General features: G+C 38.1%; 2 protein-coding genes across 2 annotated transcripts in view; both read right to left on the bottom strand.

The window, feature by feature from the left end:
* iars1 (isoleucyl-tRNA synthetase 1) overlaps positions 1–27,222 on the bottom strand; it is a 56,217-nt gene that overhangs the window by 19,007 nt on the left and 9,988 nt on the right. Inside the window, exons 8-19 of the mRNA XM_005932283.3 lie at positions 25,654–25,741; positions 24,004–24,064; positions 23,708–23,803; positions 22,056–22,178; positions 16,477–16,568; positions 14,904–15,002; positions 8,622–8,748; positions 6,644–6,717; positions 4,657–4,851; positions 4,286–4,372; positions 3,281–3,364; positions 1,441–1,585 (exon numbers count right to left, since the gene is read on the bottom strand). Of these exons, the coding sequence (XP_005932345.2) occupies positions 1,441–1,585; positions 3,281–3,364; positions 4,286–4,372; positions 4,657–4,851; positions 6,644–6,717; positions 8,622–8,748; positions 14,904–15,002; positions 16,477–16,568; positions 22,056–22,178; positions 23,708–23,803; positions 24,004–24,064; positions 25,654–25,741 (1,271 nt within the window). The remainder of the gene's footprint in view (positions 1–1,440; positions 1,586–3,280; positions 3,365–4,285; positions 4,373–4,656; positions 4,852–6,643; positions 6,718–8,621; positions 8,749–14,903; positions 15,003–16,476; positions 16,569–22,055; positions 22,179–23,707; positions 23,804–24,003; positions 24,065–25,653; positions 25,742–27,222) is intronic.
* Positions 19,602–22,049, bottom strand: LOC102314385 (vimentin-like). The gene has a single exon (XM_042224924.1). The coding sequence runs from the start codon at positions 21,227–21,229 to the stop codon at positions 20,096–20,098; it is 1,134 nt and encodes a 377-aa protein (XP_042080858.1). The 5' UTR covers positions 21,230–22,049; the 3' UTR covers positions 19,602–20,095.

Raw genomic sequence — 27,222 nt, forward strand, 5'->3', positions numbered from 1 at the left:
TGCCAACTGACTGCAAGTGGTCGCAAACCTGGCCTCCTTTTTTAAGTCACCACTTTAAAGGCAAAAAGAACCAAAGCTCATAATATGCGCAGTGCGAACTTTTTTGGTCATGCCACAATCTCCAACCATTCCACCTCTTGTATAACAGCAGCATCATGGACCACATTTTTTTTAAACAGGTATAAATTGCGTATGAGCACAATCCTTAAATAGAGCTCATAGATGTGGTTAGTTTTATGGGTGATTTGCAGAAGTTGTGCTGTTTTCTAAACTGTGGCACAGTCAGTTGAATAAAATAGTGGTATATCAGTTTGAACATGCTGATGTGTACCATCTACAGGGAAGGAAAGCAGTTGCTGCTGTAGTTTAGATACCCGTGCCATCTCCATGCACAGTGTTATAACAGCAGTTGGCACTAATAAATCAGAAAGATATTAAGAGGCAACTGCTTCTCTGGACAAGTATTATACAGACTCTTGTTTCTGACTGCAAAGTGCCTAAAACAGCCTGATATTAAAATGGTTCAAGAACTAAGATCTGCTCTTTACAATTTCTAAGGTATTTTAAGCGTTTTGGCATTTTTAAACAGACTTGACAGCAGATAGATTGCAGGGAAATGCAGTGAGAGGATGCAATTGCTCTTAATCAAATATGTTGGTGTTCATGGGCTCTAAAGTTTGAAGACACACAGGTGCTGCACTATTTCATCTTTTTGAATCTGAACTTTTAATCAACTCATCCCATTAACAATAGCTTAATAGCACCTGACTTAAAAATTCACAGAACCCACTGTTGATGTCAGTCTAGCTTGAAGTTGCACCTTCATTCATGTTTTTTTTCTGGCATTATTGGGTTCTGGTTTTAAACTTGGATTTAAACTGTACTCCATGACTCTCCCTAAGGACTGCAAATCTAAAAGTCACCACGAACAAGTGGAGAACTGGCAAATCGCATAATTCTCCTGTCTTTTTTATATTTAAACTTAGTTATTTCTTAAAGACAGTTGCAGGTAATTACTATTTTCTTAGGAGCACTATGCCACATAAAGCTACTCTCAGTAAGTATCCCATTATTAGGTAAGTCAAGATACTGAGCAAATACAAATGAATAATAACAATGTTTTTTTATATAAATATGCACAGCAGAATCTAGCTTCCAAGTTTTTCAAATTAGGCTGAAATACCCAGCCATCCATTAAACACTAATATAATATATAATATAACACTATATATAATACAAGTTATTACTGCAGACAGATGGATTAACAACAACAAGTTTTTTTTGTGCCAGCAACAACCAAATAATAATTCATTGGCGGATATTTGTAGGAAACCTACGTATTATGAGAAAGTGCTGTGGTTTGTGAAGCAGGAAAAGCTAGAGGAACACTGCAGGAATTGTAAAGATAATGAGTCTGACTTTTGTTCATTGCAAATGTACCTTCTGTAACCTTTGAACATTCTGCACCAGGAAGCGATAGGCATTATACCACGGCAGGAAGACATCCTTTAGCACATCTCGCACACCCTCCTCTTTGAAACGCAGGTTCTCTGCTCTCACTACAGGAGAGTTGATGAGGTACAGTCTGCAGAGAGGGACAGTGGAAGTGAAGGAGGTGGTGAGTGCAGATCAAATATTAGCTACTGACAATAGAGAAAACAGAGAGTATACAGGTACTGAATAAGGATAACCCCAACCAACCCCTGCTGATGGCTTGACTCCTTCACAACCATCTCGAAGGTTTACAGAGAAGGCAAATATCCAGTGACAGTTCTCTGGATGAAAGTGCCTCATTAATGCCACTCGTTACTACCAAAGTATAAAAAGAGTTTCACTTTTGAAAATCTATCTTTCTCAGTTCCATTTTAAATACACAGTGACTTTCATTTACATTCAGTCTTTCTAATGGTTGTTATTACACTACACAGCTGAGGGTCATGACTTTATGACTTACATAGAACATGATGCATGAAATTAATTTTCACATCAACAATATATGCATGATGTGACAGTTTTTATTTTAGTGTATTAGTTCATGTACATCTTGGCAAAGATGCCAAAGCTGATTTATGGAAACCAGTGAGCTATCTACAAGCTGAACCAAAGCTATGGTTTAATAAGTTTGATTTATGTTCATTTCTGTCTTACGCCACTTTGGAAGATCAATATTTGTGGATTAGAGTGTGTTCTTAAAACCTAACACAAGCGATTTTCTTTTAAAATTCTGTTAAGCACATTAAACACACACCAGCAGCCAATCAGTGTATGGAGGTATGAGCAAAAGTCTCTAAGCAGCCCCATCAGCTCCCAGCTGCACTGACAAAAGAGTCTGAGTTTTGTCCAAAACACAGTTAAAAATGAAAAAAAACCTCTCTATAAATGCTAGGAAAACATTATCGGATACTTTCTGAAAAGTACTAAAATAAAGTTATGTGACAGTGTGCATTTTCTCAATATAAAGTTACACATGTCCATCCTGAAATGCTTCAAGGACATTTTGTGCCAAAACCTGTTTTTACCAGCAGCAACCATCACAGTGCAAATTAATTTCTTGCCTCCATTAAAGCCACAGTTGACAAATAACGCATATTAGCGTAATATTCACTGGCAGGCATCAGCACACTGATGGACATTTTTTTTGGGGGGGGTTCTGTAAGCAAGCTGAATGATGATGAAACTTCACGCAACAAGCAATGAGTAATTTTAATAGCAGCAACACTGAGATTCATTTGGAAGAGAAAAAAAAATACAGAATAGGCAGAATCTCTGACTGCTAAAATATGTAGGAGACGTAGTTGTCACTACTCAAAAGTACTAAAAAAAAGTCCTTATAGTCTGTACATCAGTCTGCCTTTTGAAGCTCACTACACCATAATGGTTATACTGTAAGCACTGATTAAAGCCAGAAAAGTGAAAAATGAAGGTCTCAAATAGAATCCGATTGTTGCCTTTTTCCTCTTCATTTTAGCAGCTCTCTCCCCATCAGTGTATATGTGAGCATATGGTGCAGCTGCATAGTGGTTTATTCATTAGGCCATATGGCCATAGTGCTCTTCCTGCTCGGGGCAAAGGAGAAAGAATGTATAAAGAGGGGCATTTGTATGCATGTAATGTGCATGAGTGTGTGTGTAATGTATGTAGGAGTGGGCCCATTTGTATTTAAGCAGACAGCAGTTCAAACTTTTTAAAACAAAAACACAAGTGAAGTTAGCCCACACCCTGCCACCGGCGCACACAAGCACTCACGCTTCACAAACACACACTCGCTCACAGAGCTGACCTGAGGGCATCAGCTCCATAGCTCTGCACTATCAGTCCAGGATCTGGGTAGTTCTTCTTGCGCTTGCTCATCTTCTGTCCATCGCTGTGGGATTGAGACAAGCAAAGTTATTAAAGCACGCATGCATTAAAGTGTATGTTGGAAACCATGCACTTAATATTCAAATTAGTCAAGTCCTTCCAGGTCAGTAGGCCGGCGAACATAGAGCTGCACTTAGACCCCAAGGCTGCAGAGAAGCAGCGGCTCTGAAGCCTAAATGCTGCATACACACATCACGCTGATTAAGAGTAAAAGGGGAGAAGAAAAACAAAGATGGGATAAATAGGGGGAAGAAAACTAAAATAAAAATGGTGGTAATGAGGTGAAGTAAATAGTGGATTTAGTGGGGAGAGCACAAAACACAATATGTGTTGGGAAATAGAAAATTTCTGCACAGAAAACGTGCAGGAAAAATAGCCCGGAATATTTGCTTTGTCAGCAAATCCTCTTAAAGAATGAAAACAAATATGAGCCTGCTACTGAATTTTATTCTGTTCCAAAGACCTCAGTTCTCCTCTGTGTACATGAAATATCCGTTGATTACTGGGAAAATGAATAGTGAGGTTTATTTGAGTCAGTCCCAGTTTTGCCATCCTGGAGCCATGATTACTCCTCAGTGCACAATTCTTCAGCTCAAAATCGCCCCAAGTGCGCAAACGAGTTTGCCATTAAGTCCCGAAAATTACACATTAGTGATGAGTTTGTGAAAATGAACATTTTAAGAAGAAATGAATAAGCTGCAAATGGTATTTCAAAGTTATCAAATATCAGGAGACCCAAATACTTATGCAAAAAAAAGTGTTATTCTCTAATTAAAATACATTTTACGAGCTCATTTAAAGGAGATGCACTATGTTTACTTTCATTGATTAGTAACAGCATATTTAGGGCAGATAATGAAGAAAATAAAAACGGGTCACCGTTTTGAGTAAGTAAACTGATGTTTTGTTAAGCAGACAGACTTACCTGGCAAGCACCAGTCCATTAACAATGACATTTTTGAAGGGTGGTTTCCCAAACAGGGCTGTGGAGAGCACCAACAGTGTGTAGAACCTACAGTGGGGTACAAAGACAAGTAGGTCAGGGAGACAATAACACAAAATTAATTTGTTCTCTTGGGTTGGACAGAGATTTTAAAATTACACTCTTAATAATATAATTTCATACAGTTAAAAATAAATGTACATCATATTTCAGCAACACACTCATCCGAACTGTATTTCCATCTGCCAATGATCTTTTCTCATGATTTCCCTAAATTAAATTACTCAGGGAGCTCTCTATGTGTCAACTTCTTATGTGTCACTCATCAGTTCACTCATTCATCTTCAGTTTACCATCCTCTGGTCTGGTCAATGCCTTCAGCAATGAAGTCTGCTGGGAAACTGTCCTCAAACTCCTTCCTGTTTTCAAAGGGGTAGTGAACCTGAGCGTAAGGCATACTCCCACTCTCGAACCAGCAGTCAAACACTTCTGTGATCCTCCGCAGCACGCCCTTACCGCGCCGTGAGGGGATTGTCAGATCGTCGATGCTGTGCAGATAAAGCAGAAAAAAAAATTAACCAGCAGAAAATAAGAAGAAGCAATTACAGCTGGACTTCTGTTTCATTTTGAGTTTGGTTAGCATCACAAGGTACTTCTTAAACAGATGTGCATTACATGGAATAAGGTTTTGAGGCATTTGGGCTGCAGACCAGAACAAGGATTTTATAGGCTTTCACTGTTGAGAATGAGGTTTAAGAGGAGAACAATGGTAATATAAAGCTGGCTCTTACTGGATTAAGCTTTTTTATTACAGCTTTGAGTAAAAAAGGGTATAAAGTTTTCTTTTCTTTTTTTACTGGTTTACTGATCTGGTCAGATTCAGCCAATAAATAAAATTGGTTATTTTTTGATAAATTAAGCTAACCTGACACAAACAGATGCACCTGAATATTGTCTTAATTATCAAGTGTCAGATAGCAAGAAAGGCCCCAAAACCCGTTACACATTTATTTATAAGAGCAAGAACAAAAAAACGTTAACCCAGGACGTCCAAAGAAAAGTGGATTAAGCAGTTACATAAAAGTGCTTTTCTATTCTTAAGAAGCCTCTTTTTCAATTTACTGAAGGAAGGATGTGAAAAATAAGTGAAGTTAACATATTCTGAGCAGTACATCAGCTCTTATTTTTGCAGGTAAGTATAATCTTCAGTATTTGGTCACGCCACATGAGCATCTTTTCATAGTTTTTGGTTTGTTTGTTTTAAAGAAAATGATTTCTTTAAAAGGTACATGTTAAGGACTGGTTAGATCAGAATTAACTGTTGATGAACTATGTCACATCCATGGTGTAAGTCATCATCTACAGTTGGGTAGATGAGTCTGAGGCAAAATATTAACCTTGATTTCTATCATGAAGGGCTGGGGTGAAACTGAAGGGACATTTTGGCATCATCTGGCTCCACTCATTCCAAAAAGGTTAGATGAATATAAAAATAACATACCAATCATATGCTATGGCCTTTGAAGTGACTGGATCTCAACCAGGTGCACACTAATGGGAAATTTTGGACCAACATGTTAAGCTAACAAATTCAGCAACCACCATCAAAATACCAGATGAGTAAAAACATCTTTTTGAGAAACTGTGTTAATTCATCTATTAGCGTTCAAGAGATTTGGAGAATCAATGCCAGGGTGCACTGAAGCTGTTTTAGTATGCCTCTAGGGCTAGTTTTTAATGATGCACCCGCACTGAGTTGTACCATGGATCCAGGTTTTTGGGTCTTGAAAGATGAAGTGTATTAAAAGTCAGGTTATCTAAAGGTGTGCGCCTAAGGTTCTACTAGATTTTAAGTTTTTAGAAACATTGCAGACTTTTCAGACATTAAAAGACAACATCCAATTGACTGCTAAATGGCTAATCAGATATTCTTTAATTAGAGTCTCTAATCTTGAAAGCTGCTAAAATCATTCAGATTACTGTTACAAACGTCATGCCCTGCATAGAAAAACAAACATGGAAGCTTGGTGAAAGCAAGCCCTTTCTCACTCATCAATTAAAGATGGCCAGCCCTGTGGAAGCGATTAAAGGCAATTAGTAGATGAAGGGCGGAAGAGAAAGGTGATCTATGCACAACAACACCCGTCTGGTTCAGGAAGACAGGTCACATTCGGGGAATCTGATGCAGAATTGAAAAATAAACTTGCACAATGACACACATGACCTCACAAAAAGGTATCACCGTGCGTCGATTCTTGTACAGTCTAAGGGTGTGACTCACTATTACAGTAGTAACACTGAGTACGTGTTCAACTGGATAGCTGCTCATTTGTGACTTACTTTTCCCGATGCAAATCAGTCACTTTGATTCCAGTCAGCTCTTCTAGTTCGGCCATGGATCCAATGCAAACCACCTAATGAGTATCCACACACACAGAGCATATCTTCAGCAAGCAAAAAACCCCACATTCATTAAATTTTTTATAAATATTAGAAAGTTAATCAATTATATAACCAACTGATCAACAGAAGAACATCTCACTTACCAACTAAACATAATTTGATGCTTCTCTGTTTTGAGAATGTACCAACTTTCTTTTTTTCTAGCATGAAAAATTATTACTTTTGTTTTTTTGGTCTGACAAAGAATTCATCTAAATAAATTAAAATATTTCACACTGTCTGAAACCACACTTTAGGCCCTATACACCAGCCCACTGAAATAACAAAAAAGTGAATTTATATAAAGCAGCAGATGTAAGCATTAGATTAAGTGGATAGATGCAATTTTCTTGATGATAATAGAGCAAACAACCCAATCACTTTTTATTTACTGTGCTCCTTCTGTTCAAATTGACTATTATTATTTGGCATTAGAGAAATACATATGTTAGAGAAATACATATTTTTGTTGATTGCAGTATACAATACAGTGCATTTTGTTTAAATCACAGCTGACAGTGTTAAACAACTTTAAGTAACAATTTGAGAGCTTTGGTTTTTAAAAATGTAACAAGTGCCTGTTCTCAATCTTCTCTGATAGCAAATTTTACATGTTTGTACTGTTGCACGGAACTTAAAACTAGGCCTACACAGCTCCCGAGTAACTTTACCTTCGAAAGTATGGTAAAGTGTGTTATCTGGTCTCCCCAGAGAGCTAACCTGTAGGCTCCGCTCTAGTTTTACTGGAGCACCAGGTAACATGGCCCAGATACACCACCGTCAAATGCAGAAGACAGAATGATAAAAAAAAAAAAAACATACCCAAAAAGCCAGGAACACCGAGCATCAGAACAAAAGAAAACAGCAATGATGAGACTGAAATTGTACTGAAACGTATAACGCTCGCTCACGGCTTCAGATTTGGGTGTGTCATTTGTTGCAGTGGGTGAGTGAGGGAGGCACCAGGGAGTGCGAGTGTTCTGGAAACAGTCAGAGCTATTTCCAGCAAGCAGGTCGCTGGCTGTCCCTCTTTGAGCCAGGGGACTAACACTTCATTTTTCAAATGCTCAAACAACCCAATTCTGACATCTCTATTTGGTTCAGTCTACTTCACATAGTCAGCTGGGTTTGGCAAGGAGCGTCCATAACAAAATGGACACTTACAGTCTGGCTCGCTTCTTCACTGTCTGCTTCTTTTAACTCATTCATTTATTATCCTCCCCTTTTTTCACCTCTCATTTTTCATTTCTATTCTGACCCCTCTTTCTTGCTGTGTTTTTCAGTAGCTTCTTTACCACCACCCTCTCTCCCAAAAACAGAAGCCATTTGTCTTGAAAGAGCTTTGAAGTTACCTCAACTGGCATGAAAAGAAACCAAAGACATTTTAGTTCATGATTATTTGCTGTTTACATTAATGAATTATTCATGTGTTGAGTTTATGGAGGCACTCTACAATGTGCTTAAGGGTAGCTAACTGCAACATGGAGTCATGCTACACTCTCTGGCTTGACACCATGGTCACCTCGCTCTGCCATGCCAAAAAGTCTCTGTGACACAAGCCTCCACATACACAAATATTTTAATATGCTAAATCATTACAGAGAAACATTTTCACAGAAGCAATTTCTGAGAAGAACTGATTTCTGTAATATTGCAGCCCCAGTCTTTTCTATGATAAATAAAGTGACAGTTTAACTTTTCAATTATTGCCTCTGTTGCTTAGCCCAGTTTGAACTCTGAGCGCCACCTCTTTAGAAAAGAAGAACTATCTTGGTATTTGGTAAGGACACAAAATGTGTGATAAAGTATAAAGACTTATCATCAGCATTAAGTACTCTATTAAAGAGTAAGAAGTGCATGTATGTGTTTTCCTGACCTCCTCAAAGTCATCGCTGACCCAGATGGGGATTGGTGTGCCCCAGTAACGGTTCCTTGAAATTGCCCAGTCGCGTGCATCTCTCAGCCAGTTGCCGAAACGCTTCTCACGCACAAACTCTGGAACCCTGCAGAGACACATTAAGATACGTTTTATAATTAAAGAGAAATACATAAAACAAACAAGGACCGTTAGGCCTCCATGGCCAACAACGGGGTTTTTTGCTCGAGATGACAGACTGCCATCATATCCTTGTTTAACCAAAACTAAAGTCTCACTTTCCCACTTTGCGATATACGTTAAGACATTTTTGATGTGCAAATCATAGATTTTAAGTGATATGATTTCACAGAAAACCTCCAAATAATGAATAAACATAATATTTTGAATACTTTTAGGATGAAAAAGAAATATACATTTATGGCTCTGAATGATATATACACAACTCCCTCTGTAGACTCTGTAAAAAAAAGCAAACGTCTGAGTATAAAAAAGGGAATGTCTGGTGGCTGTAACTGCTACTTGAGTAGGCTCAGAGTATTAAAAAAAACAAAACAAAACAACTCATTTTTAATAAAAAAAAATGTATTGTGACATTTATACTGTAACATTTTTACACTTAATAGACATCGCAAGAAACTTAAGACATTATACATGTTGTCTTTGTATAACAGGTTTTCTGACAATTATATTAAAATGTGCAAATGAGGCAATGCGTCATAAAACACACTAATTAGCATATTAAAAAGGAAAAATGCAGTGAAATTGACGCCTAAATTAGTTCTTTTGATTTAATTTTGGGAAGCAATTCTTCACTCTTGCTGTTATCATTCTGTCGACCCCGACACTCGTTACCCTCTCCACCCTGCTTGTGCTCTCTTTTTCACATCTCTTGTACCTTGTCCGTTGCTTTGAATGGTTGACCCTACGTATTTAAACTCATCCACCTTCACTACCTCTGCTCTTGGTATCATCACCTATCAATTTGTCTCCCTCGCATTCACATATTCTGTCTTGCTTCTACCATTCACCCCTCTTCTCTCTGGAGTATACCTCCACCTCTTCTGGCTCTCTTCCACCTGCTCCATACTCTCACTACAGATCACAATGTCATCTGCAAACACCATAACCTACTGAGACTTCTGCCTGACCTCATCTGTCAACCTGTCCATCACCACAGCAAACAAGACTGGACTCAGTGCCTTATGCAGTCCCATCCCTACCATGAACCCATCTGTCACTCCTCCTGCATATCTGACCACTGCCTCGCTGTCCTCGTGTCCTTCAGCAACCTAACATAATTTTCTGCCACTTCAGACTTCCTCTAGCTGAAAATATCAAACCCAAACACTGCTTGTAAAACAATATATTTATTGCCCATAGGATTATAAGGGTCACCTTAATACTTTTAAAATGACATCTAGAACAATTTAATATTTTACCATTTATGTAAACCAGAAGTAACCATATTTCTTTGTCGCCCAGTCGTTCTCCAAAGCGTACAACGATAACTCTTAATGAGATTATAAATTACACCATCCATCCATCCATTTGCTTCCGCTTATCCTTTTCAGGGTCGCGGGGGGCGCTGGAGCCTATCCCAGCTGTCATAGGGCGAGAGGCGGGGTACACCCTGGACAGGTCGCCAGTCTGTCGCAGGGCCAACACACAGGGACAGACAACCATTCGTGCTCACATTCACTCGCACATTCACACCTAATGGCAATTTGGATTATCCAATTAACCTATCCCCACAAGCTGCATGTCTTTGGACGGTGGGAGGAAGCCGGAGTACCCGGAGTGAACCCACGCAAACATGGGGAGAACATGCAAACTCCACACAGAAAGACCCCGGCCTGATGTTGGAATTTAACTCAGGACCTTCTTGCTGTGTGGCAACAGTGCTAACCACCGTGCCGCCCGGTACACTATATTTATTATTATTATTATTTATAAGTATTTGCCTCCACACTCATATAATCTTGAGTAATGTCCCTTTCTTATTCCATAGGGTTTTATATGATGTTGGCCCACCCTTTGTAGCTTTACCACCTTCAGCTTTTATGGGAAGGCTTTCCACAAGGCTTAGCATTGTGTTAATGGGAATGTTTGATAATTCTTCCAGAATCACATTTATGAGGTCAGACCTTGATGTTAGACGAGAAGGCCTGGCTTGCAGTCTGTGCTCTAATTCATCCCAAAGGTGCTCTATCATGTTGAGGTTGAGGACTGTGCAGGGCACCAAATTCATTCATCCATTTCTTTATGGACCTTGCTTTGTGAACTGGTGCTCAATCATGTTGGAACAGGAAGGGGCCATCCTCACACTGTTCCCACAAATATAGGAGCATGAAATTGTCCACAAATTCTCAGCATGCTGAAGCATTAGAAGTTATCACTCCAACACGTCTTAATTGCTCTAGGGTCCAGTAGCGGCATGCTTTACACCACGGCATCTGACAGTTTGCACTCCACTTGATGATGTAAGGCTTGGATACTGCTACTCAGCCATGGAAAGCCATTCCATGAAGCTCTCTGTGCACTGTTTTTGTGCAGATCTGAAGGCCACATGGAGTTTGAAGGTCTGTAGTGATTGACTTTGCAGAAGGTTGGGCATTATGCACCTCAGCATCCACTGACCCCTTTCTGTGATTTTACGTGGCCTAGCACTCCATGGCTGAGTTATTGTTGTTGACTATGGAATATTTTGAAGTGTGGAAATTTCACAACTGGACTCGTTGCACAGGTGGGATCCTATTATGGCAGCATGCTGTAATTCACCGCCTTAAGAGCAACGAAGCATACTGCATGCATAGGTTCTTGATTTTAACACCTGCAGCCACAGAAATGATTGGAACACCTGAATTCAACAATTTGGATGGCTGAGTGAATACTTTTGATAATCTAATGTATATTAATATGAAGTGAACACAAAAGCTGTGAAGGACATTTTAACCTAAAATTATTAAGTCATCCTACATTTTGATAAAAATTCAACAGTTACTGAGCTCTGAGTTGATGAGCTTCCCAGCAACTAGAACCAGCAAAACTGATAAAAGTGTTTTCTACCACTTTGATGGTGTAGCCTGTCAAAGTGATGATCATATGTATACAGAGCCTCCTGACACACTGCAGTCAAAGACAAATCCGTTTTGTAACTAACTGTATGGCCTCCAGCAGGGAAGGAAATTTTAAGAGATGTGTAAATTAAATTTTAGACTTGTGAATATCCTCTAAGGTCTATTATATGGAAACTGTATACATTACTCTTCAAGACACAAACTTACCCATACCCTGTATATTACTGTGCAACACAGTCTCTCACAAGAAAATATTATTCCTTGCTGGCATCTTTACTACTCCTTATTTTCAGCCCAGGATATAAATTTAAAACTGCCCCTTTATGAAGCTCAACTGCAAAGGTTAACATCCCCTCCTAGGCATCTTTCTCTTTTCTACCCCTTTTCTGCTCTTTCATTTTTATTTTGCCACTATCTCCAAATCTCTCCCTCTTTCGCTAATTTTTTTCTGTCCCCGTTTCTCGCCGCAGCAGTCTGTGTTGCTTAGGAGAACAGTGCAAGGGGCTATGGGGGGTGGGGATATATTGGCCTCAGGATCCACACGCTAAGCAAAGAGTTCATCAATTCCCATTTGTAGGAGGCATTTCTATTTAGGCTCCTAATATATCAATTTAATGATTTTTTTTCCCTTTTGCTGCTGCTCACCACCGCCCTCCATCCCTTATTCATGCTAAATGTAGAATTTAAAGTGTCCCATCTTGTGCTCGAGACACACAGAAGACTTATTAGGAAAAAAAAAAAAAAGGGGGGGGGGGTTGTTAAATAAGACAGAGGGACAAGGCTCAACTAATCAGTTCAAAGCTATGTAAAAGCATACTGATAACTGGTGGTTTGACTCGTTTACAAAAATGCAAAATAGTGCAAAGTTCTATTAAAATGATCGAGTGAGCTATTGAGGGTGTTCCCTGGCTATCACTCAGCTTTAGCTAGGATACGCTTTATTGGACCTCTGATCCTCATTAGATAACTAGCTAAGAAAATGCATGGATCAACAAACAGGAATATTAAACTGGAAGGCCGCAGTCACACAGGCCTAGAGACAGGTTGGTAGCCCCCCACACTCTCCAGACTTTAGTCTTTGAGCTGTTTTGAAATTTGACAAAAGTGTGATACAAACCAGAGCACGTTGGCCTAAATAAAAGTTGTTCAATGCACCAGCAGCAAATACATTTGCAGTTACTTTGAAATCGGTAAAGTCGTCGTATTCCATGCAAACTATGGGCAACTGTGGCAACCAGCAATTAAGCAAAGCAATCGCAAGGTTTTTAGTGTAGCACACTAGACTTCTTTGCAATCAATTTTTTCAATAAAGACAAATACTAAGAATTAAGTGTGCCAGTGAGCACATGAATGAATGAACTCAAAGAATACCTGAAAAAATGAAAGACAAAAAAAACACAGACAAGAAAGAAAGAAAAAAAATGAACTAGAAATATAATACTTGATTCTTAATGTATTTAACCCAAGTCTTTTCAGGCTAAGCTGATTACCTATTACGAAATAATGTGCTAAATTCACATGTCAGTGGCCGAGCTGTCTGCACCTTGAACCTCAAAAGAAATCAGCCACCCTTTGAGCATTCAAAAATTTAGTCCTTCATTTATTCTGACAGACGGGCATCTGGAGAATTCAAACCGAGCTCTCTGAAAAGACACTTAGCCTTTGTCTGAGCTGCACCATTTGAGATAAAATGAACAAATCACTTGGAGAATACATTAAGTAGCACTTTAGAACTTTGCTTTCTCAAGTTTTTTTAAGCCTCTCATCAGCTAATATGAACTTTATATAGATGTATTGAACTCTACAAGGACTTTACTTTCATTAGGAAGCTGATGAGCTGGCAACCCTGACTGACAGGCAGACGGCCTTTATGGGACAAGAACTCGAGTCTGAAAATGGAGTCTAATAATAAAAAAATAAGAAGGTTATTTATATTTTTAATATGTATTTATACATAAAAACACATTTAAAATATCAACCTAATAAGAAATCTGCATAAGAATGCAGCCACACTAACACAGCCAAGTTAAAGATAGTGTCAATGTTGCATGTCGTTCAAACACCTTTTAACTTTTTACTTTTTACTCCAGAGCTAAAACAATTTGACAGAAAATGAACATTTTGATAAGGAGCTTGTTTAAGTTGCTTTTTGGGACAATGTTTGCAAAAAAAAAAACAAAAAACAAATAAATAAATAAATTTTTTTAAAAAATGGAGGCTTGGCTTACAAATTCTTCACTATTTTCTGAGGACATAACTGAGTAACATAACAACATGCAAATAATAAACAATTTTTTTGTTTTAAATCACTAGCTTCAGCACTTACGATTATCTCAGTTGTGCTCATCTATAATAAATGCTAGTTTTGTTGGGGTTCTCATTTTAAACATGCTCAGTACATATTTGAAACGGTTTAAACACGTGTTGATCAAGACATATGATAAAGTTGGAGGCTGCAGTTTGTAGTGTGGTGAATAGTTTTACACTATAATCACAGGTGTTTCTATTAGAATCTTGGCCATAACTTATAAATCGTTAGAGTAGTCAAAGCAAGGATTATTCTACTTTACATAACCTTTAGCTAGATGTTCCTAAAAAACCTGCAACACTAGTACCTCTTAGATAAGGATCGTAGCCTTTAAAGTAGTGTGTGCGTTTGTCTCAGCTTCTCTATATGTGTGTGTCTGGGCGTCTTCACCTTCCTAGCGGCTAGTCATTCATCTCAGTTTGACAGTCCCATTACTGGAGGCAGCTACTGTGGCTCAGAAAAGAGCATTGGGAGCACCAGGGGTAATACTACTTAGCAAAGCCATCATGCTGATGCCTACGTTTTCTCCATGTTCTGCCACTGCAATTAGCATCATGCTAATGTTTTACAGAAACCACCAGTCCCTGTTGACTCTTGTTAAAAATTCCTTGAGAAAAAGTTTAACGCCATGTCAGATATAGAAAAAAACCACAATCAAAACAACTTCTATTTAAAATCTAATTCTTTGCCATTCAAAACTACTATACCCAGTGATAGCTGCTCTGCAGAGACAGTCCAATAACTTGATTTAGTAGTGCAGAGGAGGGCTGTAATTGTTTTGGGACTCTATCTGCTGTCTGGCATGGTTTTTAAGAACACTTGTTTGGCAAGATGCTCGCAGCTGCCACTTCACTGCCTCCAAGCCAGTTATCATTTTTTCAGAAAAAAAGTTACCAATAGCATTTTCCATTGTTGTCCAGTAGATTCTCCACCATGTGCTCCACTCGGACAAACCAGCTGGGGACGGCTTTGTAGATGAGTGGTGTGTCAGATCTGAAAAAACAACAGCAGATTTAAAAAAAAAAAAAAGAAAGAAAAAAAAAAGGATCAAAGAGGCATACCACATAAACTAACCTTGTGTGGTGTTCATTTTTTGTACTTGTGCGAGTGCTTGACAGTGACAGTGTTTGGACAAAAAAAAGAACAAAGTAACAAATAACATATGCATGTATGCATTATTGTAGAGTCTACCTTACAATATAAAGCGCCTTGAGGCGACTGTTGTTGTGTTTTGGTGCTGTATAAATTAAATAAATCGCATAATTTTCCTTTTGGTAAATACTGTAAATGAAAGACCAAAACACCGCACAAAGGTTAAAACGAAAACTTTACTTATACTCGAAAGTGTATTTTTATTTTGAAGTTGAGACATAAAGCCGTTTCAGGGTCTTAAATCAAACAAAAGGATCCTGTACAATACAGATAATATATTGATCTTATTTATATTTACTGTCAAGCCATAAAATGTAAAAACAATTTATCAATATTTTTAAAATTATTATTATTATTACTTAAAAATATATATTTAAAAAAATCTTCTGTAAAATACAGGTTTACTTGGTATTTCGTTATCCATTTTCTTTACAATAATCTGCTGTATTTATTATTGGATTTCTTTGGGTGACCTGATAGCTCAAAGGTTATGGCACATACCACATGGATCTCATCCTCTAGCTCAGAAAACCACCAAAGCACAAGTTTTACCTTTTAGGCAGCGAATAGTTCATCCAATAGTTACTTTGATCTCTACAAACTTGTGTCTTCTAAAGACTTAGAGAAAATATCTCTTCATATTTGCAAAGGTTAATTAATCTTGCTCAGGTCGCAGGGCAGCTGCTCAAAGTCAGAAAGTCACAAAGGCTACGTTCACACTGCAGGTCTTAATGCTCAATTCCGATTTTTTGATCAAATCAGATTTTTTTTTGTCTGATATTTTCGGATTTGAAAATATCGGATTTGTGCCGTTCACACTGTCATACCATGATCGGATATGGGTCGCATAGGGTTAAAAAAAAAAAAATCGGATTTGATGCGCTTTCGCCTGCAGTGTGAACGTAGCCTTAGTCAATTCAAAAAAACAAAAACCCACAGACAGCTGTGTGTTTCTACATATGCCTGATGGTTTGCACGTGATGTTGGACTTGCACAGAGCACAACAAAGCCAATGTTACAGTGAATACACTCAAGCCTCTGTATGAACACCCCTTTCCTGCATACTAAACATTTAACTTCACACATTCTACAACAAAATAAGGCCAATGGCACTCAAAGAGAAAATATTTCATTGAGTCAGGCTTAACATCTGTGACAAAATACTCCTGTGTCCAGAAGTTTGAGTTTTTCTTCAACTGGTGCTTTAAAAGCCCCGTGGTGAAAGGCAAAAATTTAAGCTGTTAATTTGAGTGACACAGAAAAGGATTCTGGAGGTAACATTAGCTTTTCAGTTTGAATTCTGTACATGTCTCACCTCCAGCAGAAGGGGTAATTATGTTTGTAGGAGCTGGCATTGACGAGGCGACTGTTCTCCTTCAGCCACTTGATGATATTTTTGTCAGCATCCTGTAACAGAACCACCAAACATGAGACATTGTTTAGAGAATGCTTTATAGCACAGAATAGGGCTGAAGAGCCACATGTCAATGTCATATAGGGTCAAAGATTTCAGCTGGCTAGGCATGGACAGATGTGCGCATTTACACTTTAAACTACAGCCAACTGTCATGTCACAGCGTACTGAAAGAGTCTGGAGTAGTACATCTGTACATCACGGCTGCAAGGTGAGAAGTTAAAAAATCCATGGAGATCTGCCAGTGCTCTTCAGCTCATTTCAAAGTTAACTTTTATAAAATCCACTGTAAGGTTTGCTCTTTGCACCTACGCACAAAAATGAATTAATCAATTAATGAATAAGCATCTAACAGTAAACACACTTCAGATCATGCAATAGTTGTATCTAGTTGAATGAAAACTGCAGTGAACGTTTTGTGTTTTTAAGTACGCTATTTGTGTCATATCGTCTTTTTAAAAAAACCTGCAGCACTTTTTTTTTCACAATAAATAAATATTACATAAATACAATATCTCAGCACTGTTAAACATTTAATAGTAAAAAATAAGTGGCACAATGTCATTTTATGCACTGTATAAATTGACAGAATTAAATCGAGTCCTTATTACAGACCACAGAGAGTATAAAAGACAGACTTAGCTTCTGGGCAAGACAAATGATGTCACCGTGGAAAAGCCTTAAAGCCTTGTATCAATCTATGACCACCAGATGGGAGGTTGCAGCAAAACTTCTCGTCCTATACGTGTATACGAGAAAACAGCTGTCTATCCTGGCCTCTGTAAACACTTTCCTCTTGACCTTAAGGGCTCAGTCACTCATTTTGGATTATAGTGAATAAAAAAATTAAGTCAATTTTGTAAATCTTGGTCATATCTGGCAGCAAACTGGAGGATTATCTGTGTTATGAAGCTGTGCATTCATTGGCTAATGAGAGCCACTCACTGGCTAATGGAGATGCACTGAGCATGCAGTTTCAGTCTCTTCCCCTCCTCTTCACATCTACTGTTTGCTACCAAGAAGATGACTGCAGCTTCGAAGCTGGACTTCACAAACCGACAGGTGACAGTTGCGTCCATTTTTTATACTGTCAAGGTCACCATACAGTGGACAATAGTGAAATAATTTAAAGTTTAGTTCTATCAATTAAGGCTGCAGTAATTCATCGAGTAACTTGAAAACAAAAATACGTTTTTCTCCAATTACTCGACAAATTGAAGAAATAATCGATTGAATACTCTATTACTGAAATAACTGATATCTGCAGCGCTACATTATATTATGCTCCATAGTATTATATCAATAATAACTGTCTCTACCTAACATATTTCACATATCCTAATAGCATGTTATTATGGGATGTTTACTGAGCAACTTTCAGTTTTTACATTTTATTTCTTAGAAGATTTTCAGTACACTTCAGGGCTACCATACCTTTCATACTTGGTGAATAGACCTTGATCAGAGGAATTCTCTGGAAACTTCAATATGAGTATGACTTTTCTTGCAGAAAATCCAAGGTAATTTTGCAACCAAGGCCAGTCTACCCATACAACTATGAAAAATGGAGCTCAGTGTTTATGGCAAACAGTCTAATATGGGGTCTTATCATCCCATATTTTATGTCTCTCTAGCCAAGTGCAATTCACAAGATGCTCATAGATACGACTTTTCAGCAAGTGCTTGGCAGGTGGCCGTGACCTCTTTGCAGAGAGTTCCCATGCCAGCCTCCCACCCCTCTTTCACCCAGGGATAAATTTTGTTGTGTCCTGACCCATGCTCATTAAAGCATGAAGATACACCTGTGATGTGCACAGGAAAATTGGCACTGAGAGAATGAAATAATTTCACCACCTGGCCAATTCAACATAAATAAGACTTAATGTTATAAAATTACTCACATGCTTGTGATTTCTTTGTAATTAATCTGCATCTGATTTGAGGTTCCAAAACGCTCATTTATTTTCTGTTTGTGCATCTTACTTACCCCAGCTACACAACCAAACCCAGTTTGCACAGATGAAAATAATATAGGGTGAAAGTTTAGATTTGCATAAAAGTTAGTCCCGTTGTGACACCCACAGTATTTACAGTTTATTTACAGGATAATGAAGAATAGAAAATAGCAAAAAGAATCCAAATTCAGTGGGCTTGACTTGGTCAGATGCTGCATTTTATCACCTTTATAGAGAGGTTGCTATAAATGATGAAGGAGGACTGTGAGAACATTATTTCTAAAGAAACACCACATGAGCCAAATCTATTTCTGCATCGTTTGAATTTGTAGTAAATCATAGTAAAAATCTGGGTTTTCTTAAGTGCAAGATAACGGTCCTAACCCGACCCTGCCCTGACACCTCCAAACAAACAGACCAAATTTTATGCTCTGAATAACAAAAATCATGTGAAACCTATCCACTAAAAGAAGAAAAGCAAATTATGCATTAAAAAAAAGACTCAGTCTTCCTATTAGGACTTTGATAAGAACTTGAATGTGGCAAATAATCAGAAACACTCTTTGTAGTGTTTATATTTTTGAATTGCTATGAAAAACAATTTATCCTTTTTTTATGAATGCTATTTTATCAGGGAAAGATTGCGTGAGGGATTAGGTTTGCTATGTATTAAATGGGCATTTGTTTGTCTACTCAATTTATTATTTGTAGGAAAAGACAAATTAGGAAATGACAACATGTTAAAGAACATTCATTACTAATATTTTGTATGCACACACTTAAATCTTTATTAAATTGGTCAACATTAGTGTGAATGGTCAACAGTTTTGTCAAAACATTCAGAATTAACTGGAGTTGCTGTAAAGATCAGTCACAATACTACGATTATATATTGCTTTGCTTGAGTTGAGTGTTTCATCTAGAAGACAGACGGGTCCAAAACTTTCATAAAGAGAGACAATGATGGCAGAAAGTGACAAACTGTAGCAAAGGGAAGTGATAACAGAGAAGGTACAACTGTCTTTTCTGGGAAAAGACAGAAGATAAATTTAGCAGGGGTACTGCATAAGCATGAGCAAAGGAAAGCAACGAGGAGAAATGAGGACTCCAAAAAAAACCCCCAAACATTCAAGAGTTATAGGAAGGCAATGAATAGGAATGAAGATCATTTTGAGAATACATAAGGAGAATATGATCACAGACAAATAAGGAGTAGGAAAGGGCTGGGTCTTATATCTCAATAAACTGTTAGGGGAAATCCAAAACTACATAAGCATACATATAAGATTACAAGAATAGATCAAAACTCTTCCTTATATGATGCAGGCAGAGTTCATATCAAAAAATATGTACCCAAAATTTATAACACCTGATTAGCGGAGTCATGTCTAGGCAAAGTGTCAGGAGAAGTGTTGGCATCTGTGCTCAGAAAAACACATTTTTAAAAAGCCTGCAGAAAGAAGAAGGGTAAGAAATAGAGTGAACTGATCTTGAAACTCCATGATACTCTGCGGATCCTCTTTGTGACCATTCTTTAAACTCGCCGCTGATCCTCTCCCATGTAATTAGACATCTTTGGGAATTCCCAGCCTCTCCTCTTCTCCTTCCAGCAGCTTCCTGTAGGTTGCAATCTCTGCATCCAGCTTGAGCTTAATGTGCAGCAGTTCCTGGTAGTCTTGGAGATACTTGGTCATCTCCAGTTTGGTATCACAGAGCTGAGACTCCAACTGAGCGATGACGCTGTCTAGGTTCCCCACCTTATCCATGTGGGAGATCTCCATGTCCTCCAGCTGCTGCTCCAGGGCGGCATTGCGAGCCCTCAGACCATCAATCTGATTCTGAAGATCTGTCACCTGGTTGTGGAAGGTGGTGATCTCCTCTTTCATGGTTTTCATCTGTTCTTCATGTTTGCCAGCATGGTCCTTGAGATTGTCAAACTTGGTCTTGTACCACTTCTCTGCTTCTTGGACATTGCGAGCAGCAACAGCTTCTATCTCTGCACGCATGTTACGCAAATAAGCAGCCAGATCAGGGCGATCGCCATCCATCTCAGCACTAATTTTTGAGTCCTCAATCTGCTTCATGAGGTCAGCCACTTCTTCATCATGCAGCTTCTTGAGAAACTCTATTTCGGCCACCAGTTGTTCTATGCGCTTCTCCAGCTCAGCCTTCTGCAGCGTGGCATTGTCAACATCTTGATGAAACTCCTTCAGAATCATTTCTGCTTCTTCTTTAAGTGCCAGCTCCTCCTCCAGCTTAAGTCTCCAAACTTCTACTTCTTCTTCGATGTAGCCACGTTCAATATCAGCTGCTCCCTTCTCATTAGTCAGGACCTCAATTAGCTCTCGCACCTCTTTAAATTTGAGCTCGTATTCTTCTCCGATGCCCGTGGGGCCTCCCTTATAGCGGCTCTGCAGGGCAGTTAGCTCAGCTTGAAGAGAAGCATTTCTCTGTTCGAGTGCCTGAACTTTCTGAATGTATCCTGCGAACTTGACATTGAGTTCCTGCATTTCCTCTTTCTCATTGGCATGGTGCTGATGTATCTCTGTGCCCACCTCGATGGCAGTTCCATGATAACCCGAGCGTCCCCGGCTGTCATAAGAAGCTCCACGGCACCGGGAAGGTGACGGACTTTGAACTCTCGCTCTGCTGGCACTGCTAACTTGCAGACTTTTCTGGCTGTAAGATGCAGCTCTCATGTTGTGTAAGATACCAGCTTTGTTTTTCAATTTACAGAAGAGTGGCTGCTCTTTTGGCTTCTTGTGTAGCAAATATTGCGACTGACAGTCCCCTAGACTGTCTCTGAGTTTTTATGCAGTAATAAAGAATGTCTCAGACACCCTTGAAACTCACGCTACACTTTAACACATTTCAAAAGTGGATTATGACTGACTTTCGGAGAACTGTGGCTGCACACTCTTTATTAGCTAACGCTGTATTGTTAGTGGCCAGGCAGGTCACTCCCTGGCCTTTGCACCAGGATGTGAAATAGTGATGAGATCATATATGAATGCTCTTTTTAACTCATTATTCTCTTAGGACTCTAGTTGGGTGTGACAGACTTGAAGAGGCTATCCAGTGCGCTGGTAAATGACAATGTGCTTTGGCAGCAAGTTTTTCCAGAAGACTGCTCTGACACAGATTCCCTCAACTTCACATTTAGACAGTTTGAGTTAAGAATTAGTTAAAGGTAAAACATTTTATTGCAAGTATAGCTAAAGAGAATATATCTAAAGCATATTTCTAAAGAGGACTAACAACAGAAATTTGGCACATATCATGAAATCTTTTAGAAAGAGAAAATCTATTAAGAAAAGATGCATTTCCAAGATACAAATGGAGGAAATGGAGAACAGTTGAGGAGTGTGAACTGATAAGGCAGAAAATGAAACACTGAATTAATCCAGCTATCAATAATGTTTAAATATTTATCATGTGTATCATATCAGCGGCTCCTATTGTGGGTAGAATACATGCAATGTTTGCTAACCTAATCTGCATGTAAATGCATGAAGTGTCACTCACTTTGACATACTGTCCCACAAAGTCAGTGACCTCTGAAGTGAAGCAGCCCGAGGCGTCCACAGGGCAGATAGGAGCCTGGTCCTTCTGGATGATGTTGTATTCAGTGCACACCCTATAATCATCCTACAGAGAGATCATATTACAGTTTAGAGATGGGTTTGTCTGGCATCTTTATTATCAATACAGTCTTCTGTATTATACCTTTTCACGGCTGTTTTTCTTAGATTTATAGTATACATATTATTTATTATTTTACAAATACAATTTGCACTACCCTCTTGCACAATGTCAACTACAGTTTTACTTTTGTTTTTTTTCGCTGTATATATAAACTTTTGCATTGCCTAGTATAAGGCCCTTATGCAGTGCCTGTGGCACTTTTAAGTTAACTCTGTTATTTATTTATTGTAGACTGTACTGTTTTTGTTATTTATCCTGCTGCTGTAACAAAATAATTTCCCTTGTGGGATCATCTAAAGTATCCATCTATCTATGCTTCCATCCATCCATCTAATCTCTCTCTGTGTGTCACAAATATCCACTTATAACAAAGTCACATGTAATGAGAATGTAAATGAAATAAATTAGAGTACACAATCTTAATGTTGATCATTTCATCTTAAGCTCATTTTACAATTCCATTACTGCATATAGGTGCAACCAAAAGTGAACCCAGTTTCGACAGTGTAAAGATATGTTATGACTCCATATTAAATTCCTTGTTGAGCTGGATACTTTTTTGCAGTGTTGAAACAAGCACTGCTGGTATGTGACAGCTATGCATGAAAGATCTGAGCACTGTCCGGCTGCAGATGTAATTTGTATTCAAACACCCTGTCAAAACCCAAGACAGATGTGTCACATGGTCATTTCACATCTAGTCATACAACACAATTTGAAGAACGTAAATTGACAGTTCTTTCCCTTTTACTGTACAACTTCAGAGCTAATGTGCTTGTTTTTGATATGGTATTATTAACTGAAGAAGATCTTTTTCATTTTTTTTGAAAATCAAAATTATTGTGACAACTAAGTAAATTAAAAAATTAAATGCAAATTTAAATGAGATGCTAACTACAAGGGTGTTGTTAACAGTTCAGAGATTGCTGTACAGAAAGCTAAGACAGTTGGTTGGTATTCCAAGCTGGCTATAGCCACTGGGGCACTTGTCTACCCTTGGCAAGGCCATCTAACCTATTAGCAATGACCCAATACATCTGATAGCACTACTGCATGGGACTCAATACACTGATACCATAGCACTCAAAACAAACACTCCTCGACAACAATATACCTCAACTTGAAATGAATTTGAAAATGTGTGTGCTCATTTCATCTCATCTTAAATGCATACATTTAATTAAAAGAATTTAAATTATCAGGCAAGAAACACAGCATCCTACATCAGATAAAAACACCCAATAAATCCACATAAGATGTTGATGCTCATAAGATAATTGTTTAAAATAGCATCCCAAGAATCTATGAAGTAACTCATCAGTTGAACCTTTAATTTTTCTGCTTTTTATGATTACTACAAAACCAAGAGCAACACTTCTTTAACATTTAATTTTACTTTTTGCAGCTCCCCCTTATGTAATGAGCATTGCATGTTGTCACAGTTGCATGATTTTAGAAAAGATCCTACTTACAGCTCCAAAATAAGGTGCCTGGTGGACCACTCCTGTGCCCTCTTCCTCTTTGACATAGTTATCTGTCAAAACCTGGAAAGCTCCTTTCTCTGAACACTGAATTTAAAAAATGACAAGATATTAGATGAAGGGTGAGGACAGGGTGAGTAGTACAGCAACAATACAAACTCATGGATGCATTTAGGTGTAAATAGAGGTGTCACTGTGCTGTGTTAATTAAAGACAGGCATACTGTTTAGTTTCTGAAAAACATTAGACATAACTGTGAAACAACCAGGAAGAAAAACTGTACTAACCTTTGCAAAGTACTGGAAAAGAGGCTTGTATTTTTTCCCTTTCAGTGTCTTACCAGGAAATCTAAAAAGCAAATAAAACACTTGAAACCTTCCTACAATAACTTTAATTCATAATTACTGCAGACACAAACCAGCAGAAACGCTGTACCATCACAGCTTCACAGGACAAAAGACGTTTCCTCATATTGATTCCACTTTTTAAATCCAGACACCAGTTTGTTTTTCCGCACCAAAATCTTTCTAAACAGTGTCCCTCCAACTGTTGAGCTCGCACAAAATAAATGAGAAGAAAGGAGCAGAACAACATGTTGATGGACTTATCTCAGTCACCTTGAGCTAGAACTGTGAGCAGTAGCTTTATGTAATGGTGTTTAAGCCTTAGAAGCAGCGGAGAGTAATTTGAGGACGTTCTTAGCCTTGAATTTCACCTCTCAGACTCACACCAAAAAATTCAGACAAATCATCTTTACGATACAATCTTTATAACTTATCTCACAGTAAAGGATAGACGTTAAATGTTTTTCTTTTTAAAAAGGGAGGTGATTTCACTTGGTAAGGACAGAAATTGCCTCAGGATCTTTGTGAGATCTCCATTTAAGGGCTGCGTTCATATTGGCAGCTGAGACAGTCCCGATGCACCGTTTCTGTAATCATAGTTCAAATAAAGGCGTCTGTGTTTAAGGGTTTTGTCCTTGTGGAAGAAGAAGAGGAAGGACTTTTTTTTTGTCTTGTTTACATCACCGGTTCAGTTATCTGATATACAGGATGAGAGGGGATAAATCATGCCTAGAAATTTGCTCCATCAGGTTTCAGTAAATTCTGTAGTCTTTATTCACTCACTTGTTTTCGTCATCTCACTACGCTTTATTTTTTTCTGCTATGTGCTTTCCCTGTGCTCCAGACTCATCCAGTGAGCTGAGAAATTGGAATTGTTCCCCTTTCTGCTGCAAAGAACAACACTTAGCTGGTAAAATACAACCTCTCCTAATCTGGCTGTTACAAATTTTAAAGTCATAACTCAACAAAAAACCTTTGACAAGAAACATTAAATACAAGTTTCTTACTCGTTGAAAAAGGCAGCAGCTGGGTTTCAAGTACAAAATGTTAACATTACATAAATAACTATAATTATATAATAACAACTATATTTCCAAAACAATCATGTATTGCTATCTAGACTTTCACTTCAACTTTTTCCAATTAAATTGAGACTAAAAACAAAAAATAAAAATCTAGAAATGCTTCAGTAACTACATAACACAACGCGGTTTGTTTCTCTTTATTGCTTTTCAGGAGCATTTGTCAGCTGAAACAGCTTTAATTTTGGAAAGCAAATTAAGGCAACTAACGTAAGTCATGACGCCAGCAATCAGGGAACAAATCTAGAAATGCTACTAACAAAAAGAAACAGCAGCTGCTGGCTCGTATTTTGTGTACCCTTTATTCACAGCTCTGGTTGCTAGCTGACTTCTTGTTAATAAAGTAGGACTGTATTGTACAGTATATTCACCTAAGGGAAATTACTTCCCCAGTAGCTCAGCAACAGACCGCTGCACTTTGGTGCCAACAGACTGAAGTGTGCACATTTTTAAAAATTTAATCCTTTGAACTTTTTATCTTTTTCTTCACTTATATAGCCTTTGTACTCACTTGTCAAGGATAGTGTACTCGCTCTCTGACTTAAACAGAGCCCCCAGTCTTGCCTCCATCATGATGTAGGTCTTGTGTGTGGTATTATCTAAGAGACAAAATAGAAAATCACGTTGGTTTTTAGGTTTTTTTTGTAATTTTCTTGCTTTTTTCCCCATCACACCTGTAGAGAGCATCAATCCAGATAAATCATTAACCAAAGACTCCTTTTACCAATAAATTTGCTACTGTTAAATGTAGGCGCACTTTAACCACAAACACTTTCAATGTCAGGCGATAGAACGATGTAGATTTGCAATGACTCAACAGTTATTCAGGCAGCTGACTGACAAATTTTTAGTTTGTCTACATCTGAAATGGATCACAAATGGTCATTCATTAAGCAAAGAACCTATAACAGCAAACTTCATATCTTTAGGCGTGCACTGCTGGTCAGCAACAAAGATTTCTGAGGATGTAACTAGTGCATTTTCTTCACTTGTAATAACACTATTAACATAAACATCTTTATTTTTTACTTAACAGTCATTTAGAGCATTGGGGATGTACTCCTATAACTTCGAATTAATACACACATAATAGACAATTACATTTTTTCACACTAGATTATGGCAACAGACTTTTTACTTTCATTGCTCAGTCCTCTCAATAGTCCAGAACACAGCAGCTAGGTTGCTAACAAATTAGCCGATGGCCACACATCACCTCTGTTCTTGCTTTTTTTCATTAGCATCCAAAAGGAAAACAGGAAATGCAGAAATGCACTTAAAAAATGTTTTTTAATTACATATAAAGCCCTACACGGCCAGGCTCCTGTATGTTTAACGGACCTGTTGAGACCTTATTACAGCGATCTGCCTCACCAGTCACCAGCTCGGGGCCTTTTGACTGTTCCACACTGTGATCGCTTAATCTTAAACCTCTTAATCTTTAATTTTGGCTAAAATTCATAATAAATGTACATAAGTACGTATGTATAAACAGATATAAGAACTTACGCTTGACTGTGTGCAACAGCTAGTTATTTATTTTTTTCCATCATTACTCATTCCCTCCTTTTTTTGTGATGAAAACGTGGCTGTTTTCAGCTCTTCATCACACCATCTTTGAACATTTAGCAAGTCCAGAGCAGACCCATAAATTAGATAAATAGAACTGGGGGAAAAAATAAATGAATAATAAAAAGATACGACAGTGAACCTGGTCCTCCAGTTGCTCAATCTCATAGTATAAATAGCTAAAAATGAAACCAGGTCCCTGTTGCATTTTCCCCTTTTTCCATATAGTTTTGAAATCTCGCAGTATGTATAATAAAAGGGGAATGACAAGGCAGATTTCTATGATGTGATGCGTGGGGGGTATCCTGGTGATTTTTCAAAGTCTGTCATGTAAATAGCCACAGCAGCAGGATTTATCTTTATTGACCTGAATTTCAGGTGATGATAAATAGCAACTCATCCAACATGGCTCAGATCTATTCGTCTCATAGCTGTGCTGTATTCATGTCTGAAGGTCGATTTGTGAATAATAATAGTAACAGTGATGTAACATCTTGTTTCTGATAGGGTC

This window comes from Haplochromis burtoni, unplaced genomic scaffold (genome assembly GCF_018398535.1).
Source record: "Haplochromis burtoni strain Fernald_Lab_line unplaced genomic scaffold, NCSU_Asbu1 Contig_156, whole genome shotgun sequence".
In the NCBI taxonomy this organism is placed as follows: Eukaryota; Metazoa; Chordata; class Actinopteri; order Cichliformes; family Cichlidae; genus Haplochromis; species Haplochromis burtoni.